This window comes from Ichthyophthirius multifiliis (assembly GCF_000220395.1).
Source record: "Ichthyophthirius multifiliis unplaced genomic scaffold scaff_1120509250983, whole genome shotgun sequence".
NCBI classification, from domain to species: Eukaryota; Ciliophora; class Oligohymenophorea; order Hymenostomatida; genus Ichthyophthirius; species Ichthyophthirius multifiliis.
This window is the reverse complement of record NW_004086314.1, coordinates 35,819-60,531: the sequence shown is the minus strand read 5'-3', so window position 1 is coordinate 60,531 and position 24,713 is coordinate 35,819. Positions and strand designations below refer to the sequence as shown.

Sequence of the window (24,713 nt, the reverse complement as noted above, 5' to 3'; positions counted from 1 at the left end):
CTAAAAGATATTTATGAAGAAATAAATTAAAAACTAGGAATTACACTTTAATTTTTAAATGCATAAGACATAAACGACACTATGAAAATAATTTGTTAGAATGACTTTCCATATTAAGTATTATTTCAAAAAGCAAGATTAGATTAACTAATACTCGAAAGATAATCTTAAAAGTAAACATAATGATATATATATATATATATAAAATCTATTTATATTTAAATGAAAAAATATACATTGTTTCATTTAAATATATATAAAGATATGAAGGAATTCTTGATAATGATGTAGTTTTAAGATTTATTGGAACCTTTTAATAAGAGTTAAATAATTTAATTTACTTTCCAGAAGATAAATAAAAATAAATTGAAAATCAAAAATAATTAATAATAAATGAAGATTAGTTAGTTGATTTAAAAAAATGCCTATTTTACTTTGAATCAGGAACGAAAAATTTTCACTATATAAATATTAATAAATAAAACCCATAATTTAATACTATTTAATTAAAAATGGATTTCAATATTCACTGTAATCATAGGTATTTATTATATATTAATATTAAAATAATTATAATAATAAAAGATCAATATATGCAGGAAAACATATATATTTAATAGGAGGTTATGATCCTTTTATTATTAATTCTGATAATGAAAATCACTTCAGATATATTTATTAATTGGATTTTTTTACTAAAGCATTAATAAAAGTAGGAAGCTTAATTACTTTAAGGCATTCTTTTTCAATATGTTGCCTAAATGAATTTATTTATATTGTTGGTGGTTATAATTATATAAAAGGTACTTTATCAAAATGTGAGAAATTTTCAATTCAAGAAAATAATAAAAATGTAACTTATCCAATAAATAATTTATAATAAAAAGCAATGAATGCGAATTTAATAGGTTACAAAGACAGGTATCTATTTAAATTTGGAGGATTATAGCATATTGCGTACAAAAACAAGGTAAAAAATATTTAATAAGAACTTTTTATAAAAAAATAAAAAATAGAATGATATTAAAAATTATTTTGTAGATTATTTTTTTGAAATTTATGATATTTAAACTGACTAATGGATTACAAATGAAAATTTTTAATATTCGAAATTAAATATTTCTTATTTAAGTGGAAGTATTGAATTTAATGATAAAATATATGTTTTCGGAGGAATTGAATAAAGTTAAAATAAAACTTTGAGTTTAAATGTTTTGGAAAATTAATTTAATAATTAAAATGTATTGAATATAAAAATTGTTTAAAAAAATGAAGTCTAAATTAACTCTTGTTTAATTTTATAATAACCTATAATTATCTTTTAGTAAAAAAATAAAAGAATATATTATCTAGAATTTAATTATGATGAATAAAAATAAAATTAATTAACATAACCAAAAATAAAACATATAGAAATATGAAAGTGTTTATAATAAAATATTATAAAAAGCATAATACGAATTTTAATTGATAATAAAAAAAGCTTTTAATATTTATTTAATCAAATAAATATTATAAATATATATATATATATATATCTTTATTTTGAATATAAATATTTATATAATAAATTAAAAATTTATGTTTTTTTATAGTTTATATTTTTCAAAAAAACTATATATTATATATTTTTTAATCCTTTTTTCATATATTTAATATTTCATCAAAATTATTTAAGTTAAGAAATTTATTTCTAGAAGTCTGTTAATTTTTCGAAGGTATATTAGAAACTGATAATTATTATTTTGTTCCATTATAATCTTTTTATTTACTATATTCCCTTCCAATGTTTTGCAAAGCTTTATGTTTTCTTAAAGAAGACTAAGTAAAATAAATATAAGAATTATTTAAAAATATAAAAAGAATTTTACTGCATTATTATATCCTTCTAAATTTCCTTGTCCTTATGATTTAATAATTTCAAATTATTTTTCCCATTAATTTCTAGCTGTAAAAAAAAAAAAAAAAAAGAATTAAAAGAATATAAAAATAAAAAGAAAACCTTTTTAAAGTAGTCCTTTTCCTGCATTAATTTTTTAGTGATCGAAATTATCAGAAAAATCAAACTATTCTAAGCCTAAAGCTTACAAAATTTTCTTATAAACATCAAATAAATTAAAGAGTATAAGAATAATTAAAATCATTGGGAAAAAATATGCATTTGCTTAACCTAAAATAGGAACTTCGTCCATTGTGCCAATTATTTTTTCAAAACAGGAATTTTTTAATCCTAAAATTTTCAAATAATTATAAGAAATAGGGGCTGATACTCTTGCGAAATTTCTTGTTTTATTTTTTATTTTTTTTATTTTTTTATTTTTTTCATACTTTTTTATTATATTTTATATATTACATTGAATAAAACATTAGACTTGGAGCATCTGTTTAATGATATTTATATAATCCAAAAAGACCGAATATTTTAACTTTAAAAAGACCATAATAAACACAAATTGAAATGTATATTAAGGGAATTAATACTAAAATCTTTTTTTATATGATTATATATTTTTATATATTTTACTTACTTATGTAATAAATTAGTTCTCATATTATAATATATATCCTAAAGGATTAATAAAATTTCCAGTAAATATAGATATTTCTCCAAATAATATAATACAAGAAAGGAAAGTAAAAAGAATAAATAAAAATATTTTAACATTTCTCTTTAATTTGCAAAAAAAAAACCATTCAAGCATGTCAATAAATTCTCCTATTTTGCCTTTTCTCTAAATAATAAAAATCCCTTGCATTTTATAAACAGATGAATATTTATTAGAAATAATATCTTCAGTAAAAAAATAGGTATCAAGTAAATTATCCCATTTGGTTTCTTCTCTTTAAAGTTCTTGTACTTACTTTTTAATTTCAGTATTTAAATTAACTAATTTCTATTCGTTTACAGTTCCTAATTCATCTACTTATTGTTTAATAAAATCTTAAGAAATAGTGTTTTAAGTTCTACAATATTCTAAAATTTCAGGAGGAACTTAGCTTAAAATAATATCAAATTAATATTGGTATTGAGAATAATATTAAGATAAATAATTTATTAATTTAATTTTAGATTCAAGCTTATATTTTAAATCAATTTTACTTTCATCTAACTATTCAGCTTAAAATTCACAATATCTTTTTTTTATTTAATATATAATTTTATTTATTTTTCCAATTACTTTAAGATTGTCTCTTCGTTTCTTTCTCTCCACATTTATTATGGAATCGAAACTAATCCATATCCAAGTAATATTACAACTAAGAAAATTCCACTAAATAAGAAATTTATAAAAAAGTAATAAATTAATTTAATTTTTATTATTTAAAAAATAAATTTTATAATTATAAAATGAGTTTATTATATATATATTTGTTTTACAATCCATTTGCTAATCCTATTAAAAATCCTTCAAGCTTGTCCCTATATAATATTTTTATTTTTTTCCTTTAATATTACTTTTTATATTTTAATACCCTGTAATTTTTCCTGTAAACACTAAATATATAATAAATAATAAGCCTAAAACACATATTCCACTATATATCAAAAAATTTATTTTGATAGATCTTTTAACTTTTTCAATATGAGTGAAATCTCCTGCATCTTCATAATCTTAAAAAAATGGCAAAATAAATCTAAAAAATTAATTTATATAAAAATATAATAAATTAATTATGATTATTTAATATTATATTTTACATCGAAAATATAAAAGTTAGCCAATAGACAGAGCGCCAAGTCCATATAATTGCTTAATGTTCCTCATAAAATTATTAATTATCACAATTTTAATTATTTTGACATTATGGATTTGTTCTTTAATATTCTACTGTCTATTTTATATATATATATATTTTTTTTAATATTATGTTTGAGTTTTTCAAAACCTAAAAAATATCTAAGGGTAATATAAAAGTAAATCCAAATGATAAAGTCCATGCAAAAAAAGATATTAGCTTAATGTGAACTTTTACTTCTTTTTAAGAATACTTATTTACTAAATACCAAACAAAAGAAAGAAGTAAAACTAATTAAATAATTATTAAAATCATCAATAATTTTATAAATAATATTTTAAATATATAAAAAAATAAAGGTAAAATTAAATATAATTATTCGAATAAAATATAAAACAACAATTATATAAATATAAATAATTTATATTTATTTATATAATTAAATATTTAAAAATATAAAATTTTTATTTTATTAAAAAAATATATTTTATTTTTAAATTTCTAAAAATAAATATACATGAGTTTGTTTTCTTAAATTAATTTAAATACAGGAACTGATGAATAAATTACTTAAATATCTGTATCTAATGTTTCAATGAATCCATCATTAGCGTTAACAACAGCAAATAAAATTATGCTTTTTAATGAATCAGGAGAAAAACATGATTATGAATTATCAAGAAATATACGACCTACATATATTTAATGGCATCCTTTATTACCTACTATAGCTATTGGATGGGAAAATGGTAATTATTCATAATTTCTAGTAAAATAGATTTATTATAAATATATAAAAAATAGGTACTATTACTTTGTGGGCAGAAGACTCGAAAACTGCAAAAGAAGAATTAAATGGACATAAAGAGTCAATTACATTAATATAATATAATCCAAGTGGTTCTAGAATGGTAACGGCTGACATAAGTGGAAATGTATCAGTTTGGAGAGGAATCAATATCGTTTCTTAATATAAAAAAGATGGTATAATAACTCATGCAATATTTAGTGAATTAAATATTGATAGTAAAATGAAAACTGGTAAAATATATATATATATATATATATATATAGATAGCAAATAATTATAAAATCTAATAAAATTTTTTTATATTAATTTAATTTTTTTTTTTTTTTCAAAAATAAGGGAATTTATTTTTTTTTGGTGGAAAATCTGGTATTGTATGCTTAGCTGATGATGTAAATCATTGTTCTGATGTATGTAAAGTAGGAGGAAGTATAAAATCTTTATTATTTTACGAAAAAGAGAACAGCGTAATTATAATAACTAGTACTTTATTATTAGTGATGTTTAAAATATCCACATCAGTAAAAAATGGTCCAAGTAAAAGAGTAAAATTATCAATAGCCGGAGATCCTTAGAAGCTTTAATCAATTTGGATAGGAAGTTGCTTACTTTCGACATGTTCGTGTGAAAATATGTTAAGAATGTGGCATTTAGATTAGGATGATAATTATGTATTAACATTACATAACTTACAATTACAAGGTAGTACTAAAGGTTCTAATGCGATTTAAACTGGAGGAATTATGAACGACTAAATAACTGCTGTTTAATATGATAAAAAAGGAAAAGTTTTGATTGGAGGAACAAGAGATGGGAAAATTATTTTTTGGAAAAATCTTGCAGTAGGGAGTGAAAGTCCTTTAGGAGTGGATGAATGGAAACTACTTCCTTATATTTAAGTTCCAAAAAATGTTGTAAGTATTAGTGTTGGATAAAATAACGGGTTGATTGCTGTTTAAAATGCGAATTAAATAATTTTGGTTTAAGAGACGGTTATTAATGGAAAAATGACTGATTAAATTAAATTGTTATAAACAAGTTCTAACACTATTAATATATAGATTAATAATGATATATCTAATTAGGTATTTTATTTTAAAGAAATAAATAAAATATAATTATATAGAATTTCTCATTTATATTTGAATCAGATGAAAATATAAAAGGATTAGATTGTAACGATTAATATATGTTATTTTGGACAAGTAAACATATAGAAGTTCATGAAATTGTTACAAATTTAAGTAAAAAAAAATAAACTAAATAAATAAATAAAAAAAATAATAATAAAAGAGGATGCATAGACAAAAAAAATAGCATTGTTGAATGAAAAATGTCTTAAAGCTATTATTTTTAAAGAAAATCTTGTTTTGGCTAGAGACTATGAATTAAATGTTTTAAATTTCAAAGGAGTTTGTAAATAAACATAAAAGTTTTCAGAAAGTGAAGGAAAAATGGTCGACTTAAATACTCTAGGAATTTTTTTAGTGATGTGGACAACAAATAATTATATTAGACTTTTTGATATAAGTAGAAGAGAATTAAAATAAAATGGAGTAACACGTCGTTTTGAAGACTCTTCAGGGCCATTAGGACATATAAGAAACTGTGCAATTAATGCGGATGGAACAAAAATAGTTATTACAGCTGATTAGAAAGGAAAAGCAGGTTCAAATGCGGATAATAAGTTTTATATTTATGATATTAACATGGATAATTTTATTTCTTATTAATTTTCAAAAGAATATATTCCTTTATAGGCTTTTTGTGATAGAAAAGATAGAAAGTTTTTCGGAATTCTTTGTAATGTTATAAAAGATGTATTTTTTTGTTATTTAAAAGTAAAAACTAAAATATAAATAAAAAAAGGGAAGTGTAAGCAATTAAGAAAAATAAGAAAAAAACAATTAATCCAGAAATTCTTAGGATTCAGAAGGAGAAGAAAAAGAATTAGGAAATTTAGAATTATTTACATTTTTTGTAACTTCAGAAAGCAATATTAAAAAATAAGATTCGTACAAATTAGATGTTTATATTGAAGGAATTTTTGGTATAATTTTTTTTTATTTTTTTATAAATATAAAAAATTAAAGCAATTGATATTCCGAAATTATATTTCATTAAAAGAAATTAAAATTCTTCGAAATCAAGCTAAAACTATATTATTAAAGAAGAATTTCTAAACGATTTCATAGGCTTAGATAAAATTGATTTAACTATAAAAGAAGCGATTATGAATTTCTCTTTTTATTTAACATCTGATAATTTAGATGAGGCATATAAATCTGTAAAATCAATATAAAATCCTGCCATTTGGGAAAAAATGGCTTAAATGTGTGTAAAAACAAGAAGAATAGATGTTGCGGAAATTTGTTTAGGAAATATGAGATTTGCAAGAGGTGCAAAAGCAATAAGGGAAGCCAAAAAAGAATCAGAACTAGACGCATAATTAGCTATGGTCGCAATTTAATTAAATATGAAAGAAGAAGCTTAAAATTTATATTAATAAAGCAAAAGATTTGATTTATTAAATAAAATGTTTTAAGCAGATGATTAGTGGGATAAAGCAATTGAAATTGCCGAAAACTAAGACAGAATTAATTTAAAAAATACATATTATAGAACTGCTTAAATGCATGAAGTTGAATAAAATTATTAAGATGCTATTATTTTTTATGAAAAATCTGATATGCATATGTAAAATTTTAATTATTTATATTTTTTTATATTTTTTTTATCTTTTTAGAAAAGAAGTACCTCGAATGCTTTTAGAAGCTGGTTAAATTGATTATTTATAAAAATACGTACATGAAAAAAATGAAAAACCTTTATTTAAATGGTGGGCCTAATATTAAGAATCTTAAAAATAATTTGACTAAGCTTTAAAATATTACAAATAATCATAAGAATATGATTCAATGGTAACAAAATTATATAAAAAATTAATAAAATAAATATAATAAAGGTTAGAATTTTATTATAACGTGGTGATATTTAATCTGCAAAATAAATTTGTTCTGAATAAAAAGATCCTTCCGCCTATTATGTTTTAGCAAAATTTTTGGAATAAAATGATTAGTCTATATAAGAGGCTATCTAGTATTATTGGAAATCATAGCATTATGCACAGGCTGTTCGCTTGGCAAAAGAAAGAAACTTGAATAATGAAGTTATGAGTATTTCATTATAAGGACCTAAGTTAGTTAAACTATAGTCCGCTTAATATTTTGAAGAAATAGGATTTAAAGCAAAAGCAGTTGAGTTATATAAAAAAGGAGGAAATTTAATAAAAGCTTATAATTTGGCATAAGAAGAAAAACTATTTGATGAAGCTAAAGAAATAGGGAAATTAATGGAATAAGAAGAAGAAGTAAGAAATAAAAAAAGAGATCCAAGTGATTTAAATGGAATAATTGATGATTTTATGGAAAAAGGATAAGCTGATAGAGCTGTTCCTATCATGATTAAAAGAAAACAATTTGAAAGAGCAATTGAAACATGTTTAAATTATAATATACCCATGACATAAGATCTTATAGAGTAAAAAAAAATAAAAAAATTAATAAACAAATTATTTTAAAAATAGAAAAATTATTCCAAATGATCCTCCTAAAAATGCAGCAGAGGAAAGTAAAAGGAAAGACTTATTAAAATTAATAGCAAATGCATTAATAAAATAAGGAGATTTTAGATAAGCAAGTAAAATATATACAAAACTCGGAAATTAAATCGACGCTATGAAATGTCTTATAAACCTTGGAGCAATAGATGAGGTAGTTAATTATGCAACAATGGCACGTATGCCTGAATTATTTATTTTGGCTGGAAATTTCCTTCAGACAGCCGATTGGCATAAAAATCCTTAGTTGATGAAACATATTATTACTTTTTATAATAAAGCTAAAGCTTTTGATTAGTTAGCGGGATTTTTTGATGTTTGTAGTACTGTAGAAATAGATGAATATAGAGATTATGAAAAGGCAATAGCTGCTTTGAATGAAGCTTTAAAACATGCTAAAAAATCAACTAGTGAAAATAAGGATATGAGAGTTTAGTATTTAGAAGGGAAAATCCATCATATTTAAAGATTTGTTTAAGCTAAATAATTAACGTAAAGTGATTCTTAGTAAATGATAAAGATTTGTGAAGATTTATTAAATTAACCAGGGATTGATTAGAACGTTAAATGTGGTGATATATATGCTCATATTATTGAATATTATTATGATTCCTAAAATATGTAAAAGGCTTTTGAATATATAAAGAAAATGTAATAAAATAAAATTGTTTTGGCTCCCTTTTTAGATAATGAAATGGTATTTTATAATTTTAATTTTAAATTTATTTATTTAAAATTATTTAAAAGCTATAACAAATTTTAGAAAGCTAGGGAATCACTAATTATAAACATTAAAAATAAAGTAATAATAACGATGATGAAGAAGTTATAGATGAAGAAGTAAATGATAGTTGAATTTATTTATTTTTTCAAAAATTTATAACTATGAATTTTATTTATTTATTAAATAAGAATAATAAATATTTTTATAAAAAATTTATTTATATTTTATTTTTTACCAAGTAAGATATAAATTTAATTTCGAATAAAAAAAAGTCTTATTTTCATTTATTATTTAAATTTATAATTTTATAAATTTCTATATTTACTTAAGGCATTATTTCGTTAAAATTTTAGTCGTAATCTTTAATTTATTATTCTAATAAAAATATTTTTTACATTTCTGTTTCATAAAATTGCTTTTCATTCTAATTCTAATAAACTTATCGCCATAATTTTCTATTTTATTCGAATTAGTTTTGAGCATAAAGCAATGTATGGTAATTTTACTCACTTGTAATTTATAAATTATATTCTAAATTATCTAAATTATTAATTAAATCTTTTTCATTAGAAAATTAATAATCAATATTCATCTATTTAAGAAAATTATTGATTTTTTAAACTGAATCCATAGAATTTTAGTAAAGAAAATAAAGGAAATATTTTATTTAATATTAAATATAATAAAAACAAAAAATAATTAATTTTTATAAAAAAAAAAATATTATTTTAGTTTATTAAACTATACTTTTAATATTAAGATTTAATTTTTATTTATATTTAAGTTAAAATTTAAATTTTCATGAGGAAAGATTATTATAAGTTAATAGTTTATAATAAATTTTTAATCTCATAAAGAGAAAATTATAGAAATCTTAATATTTATTTTTTAATCTAAATATAATTATTATTAATAATTCATATAATTATACATATTCACTATATTGTAAATATTTTAAATTTTATTTTAGTTTGTTTTTTAAATTTATATTGAACTTATTATAAATGATTTTAATTTATAATATAAGAAAATTTTACATGAGAAGTATATAAAAAAAATTAGTTTAAAAATAGAGTTTATACAAGAGAAAAAAAAAAGAGCATTTTAGTAAATTGTATTCATGAAAGCTATTATTTATAATTACGATATTTAAAAAATAAAATATAAATTTTTTATAGATTTAAATACAAAAAACTTATTAAAAATGTTCAAACAAATTAATTATTAAATTATTCTAATTATAATAAAAAATTGATTATTATTATAAAAATACAAATTATAAATAATATAATGCATTTATTTATTTTATAAATAAATTAAATTTTAATTTATTTATAAAATTATGTTTGAAAAATAAATAAATATTTAGAATATATTTTGTTAAGCTTTTTTTATAAAAAATGAAAATCATAAAAACATTGTATTTTTATTAATAAAATAAATTTAGAATATTAAAAGTTTTTTTTATTTTATAAAATAAAGTTAAATTATTACTTTGAAATATTAAATATTCATATTTTTTTTTTCTTATTTACTTTAATAAATTTTTAAAAATTCAATTAATAAAAAAAACAATACATTCATTAGCAATTTTTCTCCGATTTTTTTTTTTTTCCTGGTTGTGAGTTTTTTAAAAAAATGACAGAAAAAATAAAAAGAAAAACTTAAAAATAAATAATATTTAAAATCACAAAAATATTTTTTTTTTTTCTATTTAAAAAGCATTCTAAATATATAACAAAAAAAATCATAATAATTTTTTGTTTTATTATATTTTTTATATATAAATTTAAAATATATTTTATTAAAATAACAATAATAGAATTTTAAATTCAATATATAATATATAAATAATTTTCTAATTTTTAGAATATAGATATATTAGATTAATAAAATAAAATAAAAATATCCTAATTAATTTAAAATGAAATTTGAATAAATTTAATAAAACAAATTTTACTTAAACTAGTTTTAAAGCAGTAAAGACATTTAAATTTCTTCATAAAATATTGAAAACTAAATTATTATGTTTCAAGAACAAAATTAAGTAAATAATAATAAAATATTTAACAAAAAAAACTTAATAATTTCTAAAATCAATATAGAAAAAAATAAACACATCAAAAAGAAGTAAGTATAACATGTACAGTGAATAACAAAAAAAAGATTTCCTATAGTAATGTATAGAAAAGCAAATACCATGTGAAATAGCCAAAAAGATGTAAATATCTATAAAATGTGCTAAAAGATGGATTTATAACTTTAAGCCTTCTAGGCTTGAAGGGGGAGGACGTAAAATAGTAGACTTTTAATTAGAATAGAAATTAAGATTATGGATTTGCATATTTTTCGTTAAAAATTAAAAGGCTCCATCAAGATAATAATAGTTAAGTTAAGCTTTAAAAACTACAATATATAAAGGGTATTTTTAGGCCAGTAAAGGTTGGCTAGAAAAATATTTAGATAGAAATAATTTAAAAGTTTATATGGACTTTTTAAAAAAATAGCCAATTGTAACTTTTGAACTTATATCTCAAAAATTTATTATTTTGATTAAAAATATTAATAGATAAGGTTAAAATTATTTAATATTTATTTTATTCAGAAAAAAAACAAAAAAAATAGATATATTATAATAAGAATAAAGACTAAAGCAAAAAAATTGTTTAGTGTAATAAAATTAAACTTTTTATTAATAAAATAATGATTTAAATGTAAATAATTCAGAAAGCTTTAAAAACTTTAAATAGAAAAATAAAAATATTTAAAATAAATAAATAAATTAATAAAAAGGATATACTAACTTTAATTACTATGATTGTAGTTATTAAAAATATTATGATGATTAAAAATTTGGTAAATTCTTTTAAGGAAACCAATTTATTGAAAAATTTAAAGATTTTTCTAATTTTAATCTTTTGATTAATATTAATAGTCTCTTTAATTACAATAAACATAAAAGTTTCGAAGAATAAATGCTATAAATATATAATAACTAAAAAAAACTTTAAAAATAAAACAAATAAGCCAAAAAGGGTAATTTAAAATAAGTAGTTATGTTTAAAAAAATATAAATTAATGTGAAAAAACCTTTATCGGAAGAAATAATTAGGAAAATAGAATTTAATTTATAAAACTAAAACTAATTTTCGAAAATTAAAAAAAATAAAATAAAAACTAACATTTAGGATAAATATTAAATTGAATATAAGTTTTTTTGTGATATTTTTAAAGAATTTGGATTGGATGGATAAAACTTTTTGAATTAATTTGAATAATCTTTTATTTGAATAAAAAATTTAAGAAAAAAAAAAAAAAAAAAAAATTTAAAATAATTTATATTAAGTTTTTGAAAAGAAAGTTAAGTATTTATTCTTATAAATAAATATATGTAATTTTATATTTATTATAGTTTAAAACAATTAAATCTAATATAAAAATTTAAATTATATTTAAATTAATATAAATTTAAAAATAATAATAATATGAAACTATGTTATTTTTAATTTTCCATTTTTCTTGTAAAAATAATTAATTAATTTATTTTTCTAAGGATTAAACAATTTTTTAGAAAAAGATAGCACCGTGATTAAGCTAAGGATGTTTTTAGAAATTTTTTCTGCATTGTATATAATATATATTTTTATATAGTTTTTAACTAAAATAAAAAAAAGAATTTTAAAACTAAGTCGTAGATTTTTAAATTTTCATTTCATTATGTTATTGTGAACTTATGCTAAACATTTTTTTGAAATCAGAATTTTAGGAAGGGAAGGTAAAAAATCTATTTAAAAAAATAATATTTATACATATTTATTATATTTAAAAATTATTTTTAGAAATTAAAAAATTTTTGAGATAAAATTAAAGTAAATATATAATTATATATAGATTAATTAAAAATAAAAAATTAGTAAAAATATAATTTATTCGTTAACAAAATTTTATAAAATATTTACAGATATTTTTTCATTTAAATATAATAAAATAAATCCAATAAATAATAATGAATTAAAATCTAATACATAAAAAAATATAATTATTAATTTACTTTGTATAAATAATTTAAAATTGTTTCATATTCATATTATATATAATTATATTAATTAGAAATCTATTATATTGTGTCTTATATTTTAGATATTTTAAATAGTATATTAATTTTAAAAATATTTTTTTTTTTAATTATTAAAATATATTATTTATAATTTATTTTAATTATATATATATATATTTATATATTAATATTTTTTTAATTTAATATTTTATACTTATTTTTTTTTTTAATTATTTTATTTTTATATTAATTTTTTTTATTTAAAACTTCAAAATTTTTAAAAAATTTAAAATTTATAATACTAATATTTTTATTGCTATTATCTTTTAAAAATTGTTTTATATAATTTTTTTATTATTACAATTTTTTTTTTTAATTATTATACTTTTTTATTTTTATTTAGTAATCTTTTTATTTATCATTTTTTTTTATATAAATATAGATTGTAGACAAAATTTATTTATAATTTTTTATTTTAGCCTATAAAATATTTAAATTATTAATTATTATTGTTATATAAACTATTAATATATAAAGAAGAAGTATTTTTTTTTAATTATTTTAACTTTAGTCATTTTTAAAATCATTATCAGATACTATATTTGTAATTATTTATTTTAATTTAAAAAAGTGAAAGCTATAATAATTGGCAACTAATTTTTTAATTTATTTATATATTAAATATATGAATCATATTTTAAAATCTATAAGTTTTTTTTAAATATATCAATGTAAAAATCATAAATTTTATATAAATACTAATAAATATTTTTCTCGTTAATTATTTTATTTTATATTTAATTTATATTTATATTAAAAATTTGTATATTTAGTTTTAGATATATAACAAAAATAAAAACAAAAGAAACAATTTAGATTTTTTTATTATATAAAAAAGTATATAAATTAATGATTTATAATAAATAAATTTAATATACAAATATATATTTAAATCTTTATATAGATATTTATTTTGTTTTTTAAAATTAAAAAAAAAATATATAATTCATTAATATAAATTATAATAACATTTTAATATATACTTATATATAATAAATCTTTTGGTTATTTATTTATTGATGTTTTTTTTAATTTTAATAATTTAATTTTTAATTTTAATAAATAACTTTTGATATAAAATAATTTTTAATAGAAAAAATAAGCATTTACTGAAATTAAAATCTATATATAAAGTTCTTATAAAGTAATATTAATAAAATTAAAGAATTTTCTCTCATTATAATATATATTATATATATTTAAAAAATTAATAACTTTTATAATTTTTTATTAATAAAGGAAAATTAAATAAATAAAGAAAAAATATATATTTATATATAGTAAAATTATATTATAATATTTTTTATAATTTTTTTATTAAATAAAACTAATAAATTCAAACAATTATCATAAAAATTATTATAAAAAAGATATAAAATTTATAACTTATATTAAAAAGTAAAAATTATATTTAACTTTAAATTATATTATTTATTAGTTTAAAATATGTTTTTGAAAAAAATTAATATTAATTAAAAATATATAATTCGATAGATTTTTAATAATAATTAAATATTAAATAATTATTTTGACAAAATAGGATATTTTATTGAATTAAATATAAATAATGCATATAGAAACAAAAATTATATATTATTAATAATGTTAAAATAAAATATTTAAAACCAAAATTTATAATAGATATTTTATTCTATTTTTTACATTCTAAAATAAAATAAAAATAGCTTTATGTATATAGGAGTATAAAAAATTTAATAATTTTTTAAAATTAGTTTACCAAAATTCAAATTATTAATAATTCAATAAATATAATTTATAAAATCTATGGATTTAAAAAAATTATTATGAGAATAATATATTGTATATTTATCTCATTTATAATAAATAAAAAATTACGTGAATTATTATTATAAAATATTAAAAAAATCATGAAAATTTTATTTGATAATATAAAAATTATTACGTATATAATTTAAAAAAATTAAAAGAAAACAATAGACAATATTTATATTATAATACAAAAAAAAAATTATAAAAAAAATATAATTAAAAAATTAATATAAAAAATGATCTAAAAATATAAATAAATAATCTTAATAATTGTATTAATACTTGTAAGTGTATAATCGATAAAATAAAAAGTCAACGAATAAAATCTAGAAGAAATAAATTTAGATAATTTAAAATGCTAATTTGGAGCTAAAAAAAATGACCATTATTTAGAAGGATGCGTTGTTGGAGACGATTGTAAAAATTACGTTACTTTATAAGAAGCTGCTTAAATGTGTTGTAAAACTGCCGGATGTGGTGGTGTTACCTGGAGTTCATGGAGCTTTGAAAAAGGAACTGATATGATTAACTTTGGTTATTAAATGAGAGCAAAATCAAATCTAATTGCTAATGCAACTAGTAAAGAAATTTCATGGTCACTTAATTCTATATAAAATGATGTAAAAGAAGAAAATATTGATGAAACTTAAAAATAAAATGTTGAAAAAGAAGTAAAGGAAGAAAATATTGATGAAATTAATTTAGATAATTTAAAATGCTAATTTGGAGCTTAAAAAAATGACCATTACATAGAAGGATGTGTTGCTGGAGACGATTGTAAAAATTACGCTACTTTATAAGAAGCAGCTTAAATGTGTTGTAAAACTGCCGGATGTGGTGGTGTTACCTGGAGTTCATGGAGCTTTAAAAAAGGAACTGATATGGTTAACTTTGGCTATTAAATGAGAGCAAAAGCAAATCCAATTGCTAATGCAACTAATAAAGAAATTTCATGGCCATTTACTTCAAGATAAAATGTTGTAAAAGAAGAAAATATTGATGAAATTAATTTAGATAATTTAAAATGCTAATTTGGAGCTTAAAAAAATGACCATTACATAGAAGGATGTGTTGCTGGAGACGATTGTAAAAATTACGCTACTTTATAAGAAGCTGCTTAAATGTGTTGTAAAACTGCCGGATGTGGTGGTATTACCTGGAGTTCATGGAGCTTTAAAAAAGGAACTGATATGGTTAACTTTGGCTATTAAATGAGAGCAAAAGCAAATCCAATTGCTAATGCAACTAATAAAGAAATTTCATGGCCATTTACTTCAAGTTAAAATGTTGGAAAAGAAGAAAATATTGATGAAACTTCAATATAAAATGTTGTAAAAGAAGAAAATTTAGATGAAACTTCAAAATAAAATGTTGAAAAAGAAGTAAAAGAAGTAAAAGAAGTAAAAGAAGTAAAAGAAGTAAAAGAAGTAAAAGAAGAAAACATTGATGAATTTTATTTAGATAATTTAAAATGCTAATTTGGAGCTTAAAAAAATGACCATTACATAGAAGGATGCGTTGCTGGAGACGATTGCAAAAATTACGCTACTTTATAAGAAGCTGCTTAAATGTGTTGTAAAACTGCCGGATGTGGTGGTGTTACCTATAGTTCATGGAGCTTTGAAAAAGGAACTGATATGGTTAACTTTGGATATTAAATGAGAGCAAAATCAAATCTAATTTCTAATGCAACTAGTAAAGAAATTTCATGGCCATTTATTTCAAGATAAAATACTGTAAAAGAAGATAACATTGATGAAATAAATTTAGATAATTTATAATGCTAATTTGGGGCTAAAAAAAGTAACCATTATTTAGAAGGATGCGTTGCTGGAGACAATTGTTAAAAATACGCTACTTTATAAGAAGCTGCTTAAATGTGTTGTAAAACTGCTGGATGTGGTGGTGTTACCTGGAGTTCATGGAATTATGAAAGTAGTAAAGAAATAGATAGCTTTGGTTATTAATTGAGAGCTTAATCTATTCCTATTGCTAATGAAAATAATAATGAAATTTCATGGCCACTTATTAATAAAGATTAAGTTTCTGAAAGTGAATGTCCTATTTTGTATTCAGAATGTGGTTTTAAAGGAGCTTCATATAAATTTTGTGAAAATGTTCCTTCTACTGATAATATTACGATTAAGAGTATAAAGATACCTACCGGTCATAAAATTACTTTCTTTTCTAACTAAAATTTTTAAGGATAATAAATAGCCTTTACATAATCTATTGAATGTGATAATAATGGTATCTATATTTTTAATTAACAATAAGTTTCTTATTTAATTTTAAAATCTTCTGATAAAAAATATAACATGAATTTTTATTATACAGGATGAATATATTTTTTTCATTGAATTTTATTTAATATATATTTAGTAAAATTATTTAAATTTTTATTTAATTTTTTTATAATTATTTTTTATAATAATAATTTAATTTTTTATTATATAAATTATCAATAGCTCTAATTAATTAATTATTTTTCATTAGGTATTTATAAGAAATTTCTTTTTTCATTTATATAAAATAATTTTTTTATTTATAATTTTTTGAAGTTTTAAATAATAAAAATCTTTTTCTAATTATATATAAATTAAATAATTTTATATATATTTAATTAATTTTATATTTTTAGTAAATAAATAATAATTTCTCTATAAATTATTTTTTTAAATATTTTATCATATTATTCCTATTATAAGTAATTTATAATATTTAATTATATATTTTTTGTTTACATATAAATTTTATAATTTTATTATATAGTTTTTTATAATATAACATAAATAATTATATGTTAAATAGTCTCATTATGTAAATTATTATCTTAAAATATTAATGTTTAATCTATTTTATAGATATTAATTTGATGAATTAATTGATTAATTTTAAAGTTAATATATATTTTTAAAGTAAATTAATCTTAATAAATTTAATTAGTTTTTTATTTTATATTAAAATAAAAAAAAAATATAATTTAGATATTATATAAAAATTTAATTACTTGGTATAATGTTTTAGCATATTTAAATATATAAAAAATGAGCATTAAAAATATATATTTTATCATAAATAATATATATATATATATATATATATATATAATATATATTATGTATTCTATTTTTCGTCTTTTAAATAATTAATTATTTATATTTAATTATTTATTCAAATTTTTCATTTATTTTAAATTAATATTATGATTATTATTATATTATTATTCTTCTTTTTTTTATTTTCATATTTTATTATTCTTTTATTAATTTTAATTCTCTTTTTTTTACTTATTTTTTATAATTTATAAATTAACATTATTTTAATTCTTTAATTATGTTTATTATATTATAAGATTTTTTTTTTATAAAAAATATTAAATATATATATTTATATATAAATAGCATTTAAAAATTTATTTATTTTTATCATACTATTTATCTCATCATATTTCTTTTGATTTAATATTAAACAAAATTTCTTATGTATTAATGACTTAAATATAAAATATTTTATCTACTTTTATATTTTTTTTTTCTTCTAACCTTTACTACTATTATTTCATTTAATCCGTCTATATTATACCTAATTCTATAATTTACTTAACTAAATTTTCAATGAAATATATTTCTGAATCAACTACCTATAATTTTTTTAATTAAGCGATATTACATATTACAAGCTGAGGAAGTAAATTATGGAGTCTTATATTAATTTTAATGAAATCTTAATTATGTCATTATCTTAAATAAATTAAAATTTATTATGTGAAAGAAATGTTATCAAAGATAATTTAATTATTAATATATTAAAAATAAATATTTTAAAATAATTTTATGTTATATGATATTAATATTATTTTATTTTTAAATACCAATATAATTTTACTTATTATTATAATATTTTCATTTTAATATTATGAATTTATTTACAGATTTATCTTTTAAATTATATATAAATATACACAAATATATTATAATTATTTTTTTTATTAATAAAAATTAATTGATTTAATATTTAAAATATAATATATTTTATATATTAAATTTAAAAGAAAATAAAGTACGAAAACTGAAATTATCTCCAAATAAAATTAAAAGAAAATTATTATTGACGAGAAATATTTGATTAACTTATGTACAGATTCATTTGTAATAAGTAGGAAAATAATAAAATTGATTAAAAAAATAAATATATTAAATATTAATATTAAAAAAAAAAAAATTAATGTTAATAAACTATGAAAACTAAAAAGTATTAGATTTTAAAATTTTTTAGCTAATAAAAAAAAAAATTAAAATAAAAAAAAAACTATATTAAAAAAGAAAAAAAGATAGAAAATAGTATTAAAAAATATTAAAGTTAGAAAAATATAAAGAATTTTTGTAAATTAAAAAATAAATTATAATAAATAAATTTAAATGCAAAAAAAAAAAAAAAAAAAATAACTTATTAAAATAAAATAAAAGACAAAAATTGAGCAAAAATATTATATTAAAAAAAAAAATTGTAAATAAATATATAATGAAAATATAAAAAAAATATTTAAAAATTATAAATAATAAAAAAAAAATTATAAATATTAAATTAAATTAAATTAAATTAAATTAAATTAAATTAAATTAAATTAAATTAAATTAAATTATAATAATAATAAAATATTTTAATAATTCTTCTATGTTATTTACTTTCTTAAATTTTTTATTTTTATATAATATTATATATATATTTTCTACATTTTTTTTTAATTTTTATATATTTTTTATTTTTTATATATATATAATATTTTAATTTTATTTGGAATTAATGCATTTATTTTATTATTAATGTTCTTAATTTTTTTTATTTAATAATTTGATTTTTTTATTTATTATAAATACAATAAATTAATCAAATTTTATAAATGTTTAATATTCGTTCCTTATTTGGTCAAAAAGAAATAATTTATTTATTTAAGTTTTGAAAATCTTTAATTTTATAATTTAGTTTTTCAATTCTAAATTATTTTTTTAATACAATATTTATTTCTAAAATTCATAAATATTCTTATATTAAATTTGATAAAACAATTTTATATTATTAGTTTACATACTGAATTTTATTTTATGCGAATTTTATAATTTAATTTTATAATCTTCTTATTGTTTCTAATGTTAGTTTTTTTCTTTTTTTATACTTTAATAAATTAAAATAAATTAATATAAAAAGAGATATTTAACTTATAATCAAAACTTAAAAACTAACAATTTAAGTATGTATTATAAAATAAATATTTGGTTTATAATAGAATATGATTATAAATTTTTGTTAAGGAAAATTTAAATACTTTTTTGTTTATTTATAGAAATAATGATATAAAAATTTTAAATAATTATATTTACAAAATAATATAAAATACTAAATATAATAAAAATAAATTATATATAAAAATAAGTATTTAATAATTAAAAAATATGAGAATAATAAAAATAAACATACTTTAAAAATTAATTATTTTTTTTTTTAAAAAAAAAAAAATCGTTTTAATGCGTCAGCTTTTTATATTCTGTGAAAAAAATTTTTTTAATTAACTAATAAATTAAAATAAAATTATAATATATTTTCTTAATAATTATTTAAAGATATTAAAATAAGAATTATTTCTTATTAGTAAATATAATAATTTTATTCATCAACAAAAAATTAATATTTTTATAATAATTCTTTTTTTTTTTGATTAAAAAGAGTTAATTGCATATAATTATCAAAAATTAATTTTAAATGTAATATTAAGAATTGATAAAAAAATTAAATTTATATATCTAATAAAAAAATGGAAATAGTTTAAAACGATAAACAAGAAAAATTCCAGGCAAAAAAACGTCCAGAAGAACCTCGTCCTCCCCAAAAGATATACGGCCCACCAAATCCATAAGAACGTTAATAAAAGATTCTGGAATATTTATAAAATAAAAAACCAGAAGATAAATAGGTTTTATGTAGATTCTGGTTAAGAGGTTTATGTTTATTTACGTTAAATGATTGTAAATATGCACATGGAATAGATAACCTAATTTTTACAAAGAGCTTAAAAAATATGGATTTAGATTACTCAAATAAAGATTTCAATTAGAAGCCTTTATGGATAGAAAGAAGACCAAGTTATGTAAATATATACGATCACTAATTTTAAATGGTAGAGAAGTTAGATAAAATATATTCTTTGGAATATATAGAAAGAACAAAATTAATAAAGTAGAAAATAAGAAATGATATGCATAATTAAGCACTTAAAAAATTTTATTTTTTACTTTTAAAAGAATACCCGGATACCTATTTTACTGATAGTTTTATCGAAAGAGAATATAATAGAGTAGGTTTTAATAAAATCGGGTTTAAATTATAATTTTCTTATGTGGTTAATGTTTTGAAAGATATTGCTTATGAAGCAAAAGTAAAAATATTTTTTTATTTTTTTATTTTTTTAAACAAAATATAAAAAGGTTTTATTACCTCCTTTAATAAAAGGCCAAGTAACTATATTAATAAAATATCCTGAAAATATACAATAAATATTTTTTGAAAGAATTTTAACTTTATGTAAAAAACATGTAATAGATGAAGGTTTTCCAATATTAGAAAGCTCAATAAGAAAATAATATTATTCATAAAACACAAATTTTTAGCCTGGATTACATTAAATTATGTAATTATTAAATACTAATTTTAAGGATTATTTAGAAAATAATAAATAATTAATATTTGAGAAAATTTGTGAAAAAAATAGTGTTTTTGCAAATGTTGAAAAGGTATTTGGGTATGATAATGAATTAGAATGTGTAAAAGAAGAAGTCCTTAAAATTCTAAACTATTAAAAGAAAAAATCGATAATAAATTTAACATTTTTCGAAGAAAAAATCATTAAATAATTTGAAAATAATGTCAAAGCTTTTGGAAATTAATAAAAATTTAAATTTTATTTAAGATCGTTCCTTTTAACATAAAAAATATATACTACAAGATGTTAAACAGGAGACTTTGCTTTAAGATTTGATATAAAATAAAAAAAGAATATCAAAATACATACCTGTAAATGTTCTATAATTAATAATAAAAGTATTTTAGATGAAAAAATAAATGAAGATATTTTAAAATAATACGAAAATGAACGAATAGTGATTATAGATGACGAAAAAACACTGAAATATGCGAATTTTGTGATAAATAAACATACTGAAATAGGAGTAGATTTAGAAGGAAGACTAAGAAAGGAAGGATTTATTTAACTAATATAAATATCTATTTTTAAAAAGAATGAATTAAAATCTTAAATTTTCATTTTTGATATATATTTTATAAATAATTTATAAAGTGATATAAATTTGTAAATTGAAACTAAAATTTGTATTTAAAATATTATGTAAAATGTTAAAATTGTTAAAATATTTCATGATTGTAGGAAGGATTCTTTGGCTTTACATAGATTTTTTTAGGCTTGTCCTAAAAACGTCTTTGATACTGCAGCTTGTTAAGCTTTTAAATACTAAATGGAAAAATATTTAGGAATTCAAAGGGATGACTTTTCAATTCTTAAAAGTATAGATGAGTTAAAATAACCAGGTTTGAATGACGTTTTGTAAAACAATAATGCTAGAAATGGAATTAATATTTTAAAAAATGAAATGCATAAAATCTTTGAAAATACTAACTAATCTGCATTTTTAGAAAGACCAATTTGTCCTTAATATTTAGAATATGCGGCTAGAGATGTTGAGGATTTAGTTGAAGTGTATTTTAATTTGAGTAAAAGTATAATTGAAGTTTGCAAAAAATGCTTTATTTAATGTAATGAATAGAATGTAATTTAAATTATGTAAAAAATTTCAAAAAGTTATGTTTAATATGGATATATTTAATCTTTATGAGTTTACTTTTACTAAATATTTATTTTGTTTGTAAATATTTATAATAATGTAAAGTAGTATATTAAATATTGTGAAAGTCATATTTTTTATAAATAATAATGAATTTTATTAAATATATATAGGTATATAATATTTTTTTTTTATTATAATTAATATAAAATTATTTGTTTTAATTCTATTATTAATAATTATAAACATAAATAGAGAATAGTTAAATCTTTTGAAAAAAGTATATAATATATAGATAAATATTCTAAATTTTTATTTATATTAATTTGGTTTATAATATTATGATATGTTTTATTCATTATTAAAAGATATATTTTTGTGTTTTACAAAAAATAAATAAAAATATATTAAAATATTATAATTATTTAGTTTAAAAAAACATTATTTTAATTTTTGTTAATAAAAATATAACTAATAATCCTTATTTATTATTAATATTTTTTTATTCTTTTTTTAGTATAAAACATTTGGTTTTAAATAAATATATAAAATATAATTATAATGAATTATATAAAATATTTAAATAATATTTAAATATTTTTTTCTATATAATTAAAAATAATATTTTATATATAATTTTGATTTTTAAACTGTTTATATAACTCTAGAAATATTAAAGTAAATGTAAAAAATAATTTAAATCTAAAAATATAAAAAAACTATATATTTTTATTTATAATATAAATTTTTAATTTATTTTAATTTAAAATCTAGATTTTATATAATCTTTATTATATACATCATAATATTTATTATAACAAAAAAAATATTAAATATTTATTTTAGTTATTATAAATAATTTAGATAAACTTATATTTCTTTTTATATAAAATTATATTATCTATTTATATATAAAAAAAAGAATAAATAAATATATATTATGTATTTCAATAATCAGGTTATAAAATATTTGTAACATTTTTAATAAATCTTTCTGGAGAAAGTGATTCTTTACATTCTGAATCTGTTAAAATAGCAAGCCCAATAACTCCTAACTTTTTTTTTTTTTTTTTTTTTTTAAAAAAAAAAATACAAATAAAAAATTAGATTATTATTTTTATTTATTATATATATTAATTTTTAGTTACTTTAATAATGAAATTTATAATACTCAAAACTAAAACAAATGATTAAACACCTTTTGCCCAATTTTTTTCGAAAGCAGCACTATCCCAAAAAGTTCCCCAGTATATAAGCCATACAAAATCAAAAATCCAAGTAAATATAAATAAATAAAGCATTTTTGTTTTTTAAGAGTTCTTTTTTAAATAATATTTTGTTATTTTATATTTGTTTTATTATATTATTACTGGCTTTGTTTAATCCCATAAAAGATAAGCAAATGCAAAAAGAGGTAAATTGTAATCTGCGCGCGCATAACATGTAAAACAAGATATAACTGCTATTACTAAAAATGATTTTTTTAAATAAGGCTTATATTGATCCATTTTTTTATTTATTTAAATATTTTATTATTTACTTTTTTATTATTTAATTAATATATTTTTTTAAAAAAAAATAAAACTACAATAAACAATGTTTATTTTTATATATGTAAATTTATTTTTATTAAAAAAATAGAGAACATATATTATTTTAAAATAAATTAAAATAATTCATTAATATTTTTATTTTTTTGTTAAGTTTTTACTTTAATAATGCTTTTTTCATAAAAATATTATATAATATATATATAATACGTTTATAAATACTTATTAAAACTCGAAAAATTAATCATTTTTAAATATAAAATAAATATGTAAATATTATCTTTTATATTATCAATCTAAACATATATTATTAGATATAATAGAAAAATAATTTTTTAAACATATATGTATATTTTAAAGTTCTTATTTAATTATAATATCAGAAACTAAACTATGTTTTATTGTTTATCAAAACGAAATAAAATATTTGATAAAAGATCTATTTTTTTTATATTAATAAATAATACAAAAAACTAAAAATAATTAATTAAAAAAGTAAAAAGGGTCAAATTT

At 16.8% G+C, this 24,713-nt stretch overlaps 5 protein-coding genes across 5 annotated transcripts, besides 30 other annotated features; 2 read left to right on the top strand and 3 right to left on the bottom strand. All coding sequences in view use genetic code 6, as the record gives it.

The window, feature by feature from the left end:
- Nucleotides 1–242: 242 nt before the first annotated feature.
- IMG5_124250 (lmbr1-like conserved region family protein, putative) lies at nt 243–3,745 on the bottom strand (the record flags this gene model as incomplete). Its single annotated transcript, XM_004032298.1, has 6 exons — nt 243–310; nt 1,773–1,821; nt 1,872–1,948; nt 2,003–2,283; nt 2,354–2,487; nt 3,701–3,745. The coding sequence occupies 6 exons, from the start codon at nt 3,743–3,745 to the stop codon at nt 243–245; spliced, it is 654 nt and encodes a 217-aa protein (XP_004032346.1).
- Nucleotides 2,288–2,337: a microsatellite.
- Nucleotides 2,293–2,337: a microsatellite.
- Nucleotides 3,746–3,868: 123 nt separating the features above from the next.
- Nucleotides 3,869–9,054, top strand: IMG5_124240 (intraflagellar transport protein, putative; the record flags this gene model as incomplete). The annotated part of the gene is made up of 11 exons (XM_004032297.1): nt 3,869–3,905; nt 4,290–4,487; nt 4,543–4,779; nt 4,886–5,631; nt 5,673–5,790; nt 5,840–6,366; nt 6,416–6,596; nt 6,640–7,243; nt 7,293–7,467; nt 7,512–8,086; nt 8,133–9,054. 11 exons carry the CDS (start codon nt 3,869–3,871, stop codon nt 9,052–9,054), a joined length of 4,320 nt encoding a protein of 1,439 aa, XP_004032345.1.
- Nucleotides 4,785–4,811: a microsatellite.
- Nucleotides 5,794–5,830: a microsatellite.
- Nucleotides 7,259–7,291: a microsatellite.
- A 517-nt stretch (nt 9,055–9,571) lies between the features above and the next one.
- Nucleotides 9,572–9,619: a microsatellite.
- Nucleotides 9,620–13,120: 3,501 nt separating this feature from the next.
- Nucleotides 13,121–13,210: a microsatellite.
- Nucleotides 13,135–13,205: a microsatellite.
- Nucleotides 13,153–13,206: a microsatellite.
- Nucleotides 13,165–13,208: a microsatellite.
- Nucleotides 13,211–13,292: 82 nt separating the features above from the next.
- Nucleotides 13,293–13,346: a microsatellite.
- A 1,644-nt stretch (nt 13,347–14,990) lies between these two features.
- Nucleotides 14,991–15,035: a microsatellite.
- Nucleotides 14,992–15,055: a microsatellite.
- On the top strand, nt 15,012–17,257 carry IMG5_124230 (hypothetical protein; the record flags this gene model as incomplete). Its single annotated transcript, XM_004032296.1, has 1 exon — nt 15,012–17,257. A coding segment is annotated over one exon (2,127 nt), but the record flags the coding sequence as incomplete, so codon positions are not given.
- Nucleotides 15,130–15,806: a microsatellite.
- Nucleotides 15,469–16,111: a microsatellite.
- Nucleotides 16,069–16,185: a microsatellite.
- Nucleotides 16,173–16,238: a microsatellite.
- Nucleotides 17,258–17,382: 125 nt separating the features above from the next.
- Nucleotides 17,383–17,432: a microsatellite.
- Nucleotides 17,386–17,432: a microsatellite.
- A 425-nt stretch (nt 17,433–17,857) lies between these two features.
- Nucleotides 17,858–17,915: a microsatellite.
- A 91-nt stretch (nt 17,916–18,006) lies between these two features.
- Nucleotides 18,007–18,061: a microsatellite.
- A 914-nt stretch (nt 18,062–18,975) lies between these two features.
- Nucleotides 18,976–19,033: a microsatellite.
- A 48-nt stretch (nt 19,034–19,081) lies between these two features.
- Nucleotides 19,082–19,126: a microsatellite.
- A 218-nt stretch (nt 19,127–19,344) lies between these two features.
- Nucleotides 19,345–19,384: a microsatellite.
- Nucleotides 19,379–19,442: a microsatellite.
- A 95-nt stretch (nt 19,443–19,537) lies between these two features.
- Nucleotides 19,538–19,574: a microsatellite.
- A 605-nt stretch (nt 19,575–20,179) lies between these two features.
- Nucleotides 20,180–20,230: a microsatellite.
- Nucleotides 20,231–21,237: 1,007 nt separating this feature from the next.
- Nucleotides 21,238–21,263: a microsatellite.
- Nucleotides 21,264–21,311: 48 nt separating this feature from the next.
- IMG5_124220 (hypothetical protein) lies at nt 21,312–22,728 on the bottom strand. Its single transcript, XM_004032295.1, has one exon. It carries the CDS (start codon nt 22,255–22,257, stop codon nt 21,442–21,444), a length of 816 nt encoding a protein of 271 aa, XP_004032343.1. The 5' UTR covers nt 22,258–22,728; the 3' UTR covers nt 21,312–21,441.
- Nucleotides 22,729–23,242: 514 nt separating this feature from the next.
- Nucleotides 23,243–23,288: a microsatellite.
- Nucleotides 23,289–23,509: 221 nt separating this feature from the next.
- Nucleotides 23,510–23,567: a microsatellite.
- Nucleotides 23,568–23,597: 30 nt separating this feature from the next.
- Nucleotides 23,598–24,158, bottom strand: IMG5_124210 (hypothetical protein; the record flags this gene model as incomplete). The annotated part of the gene is made up of 3 exons (XM_004032294.1): nt 23,598–23,705; nt 23,799–23,969; nt 24,021–24,158. 3 exons carry the CDS (start codon nt 24,156–24,158, stop codon nt 23,598–23,600), a joined length of 417 nt encoding a protein of 138 aa, XP_004032342.1.
- Nucleotides 24,159–24,713: the final 555 nt, after the last annotated feature.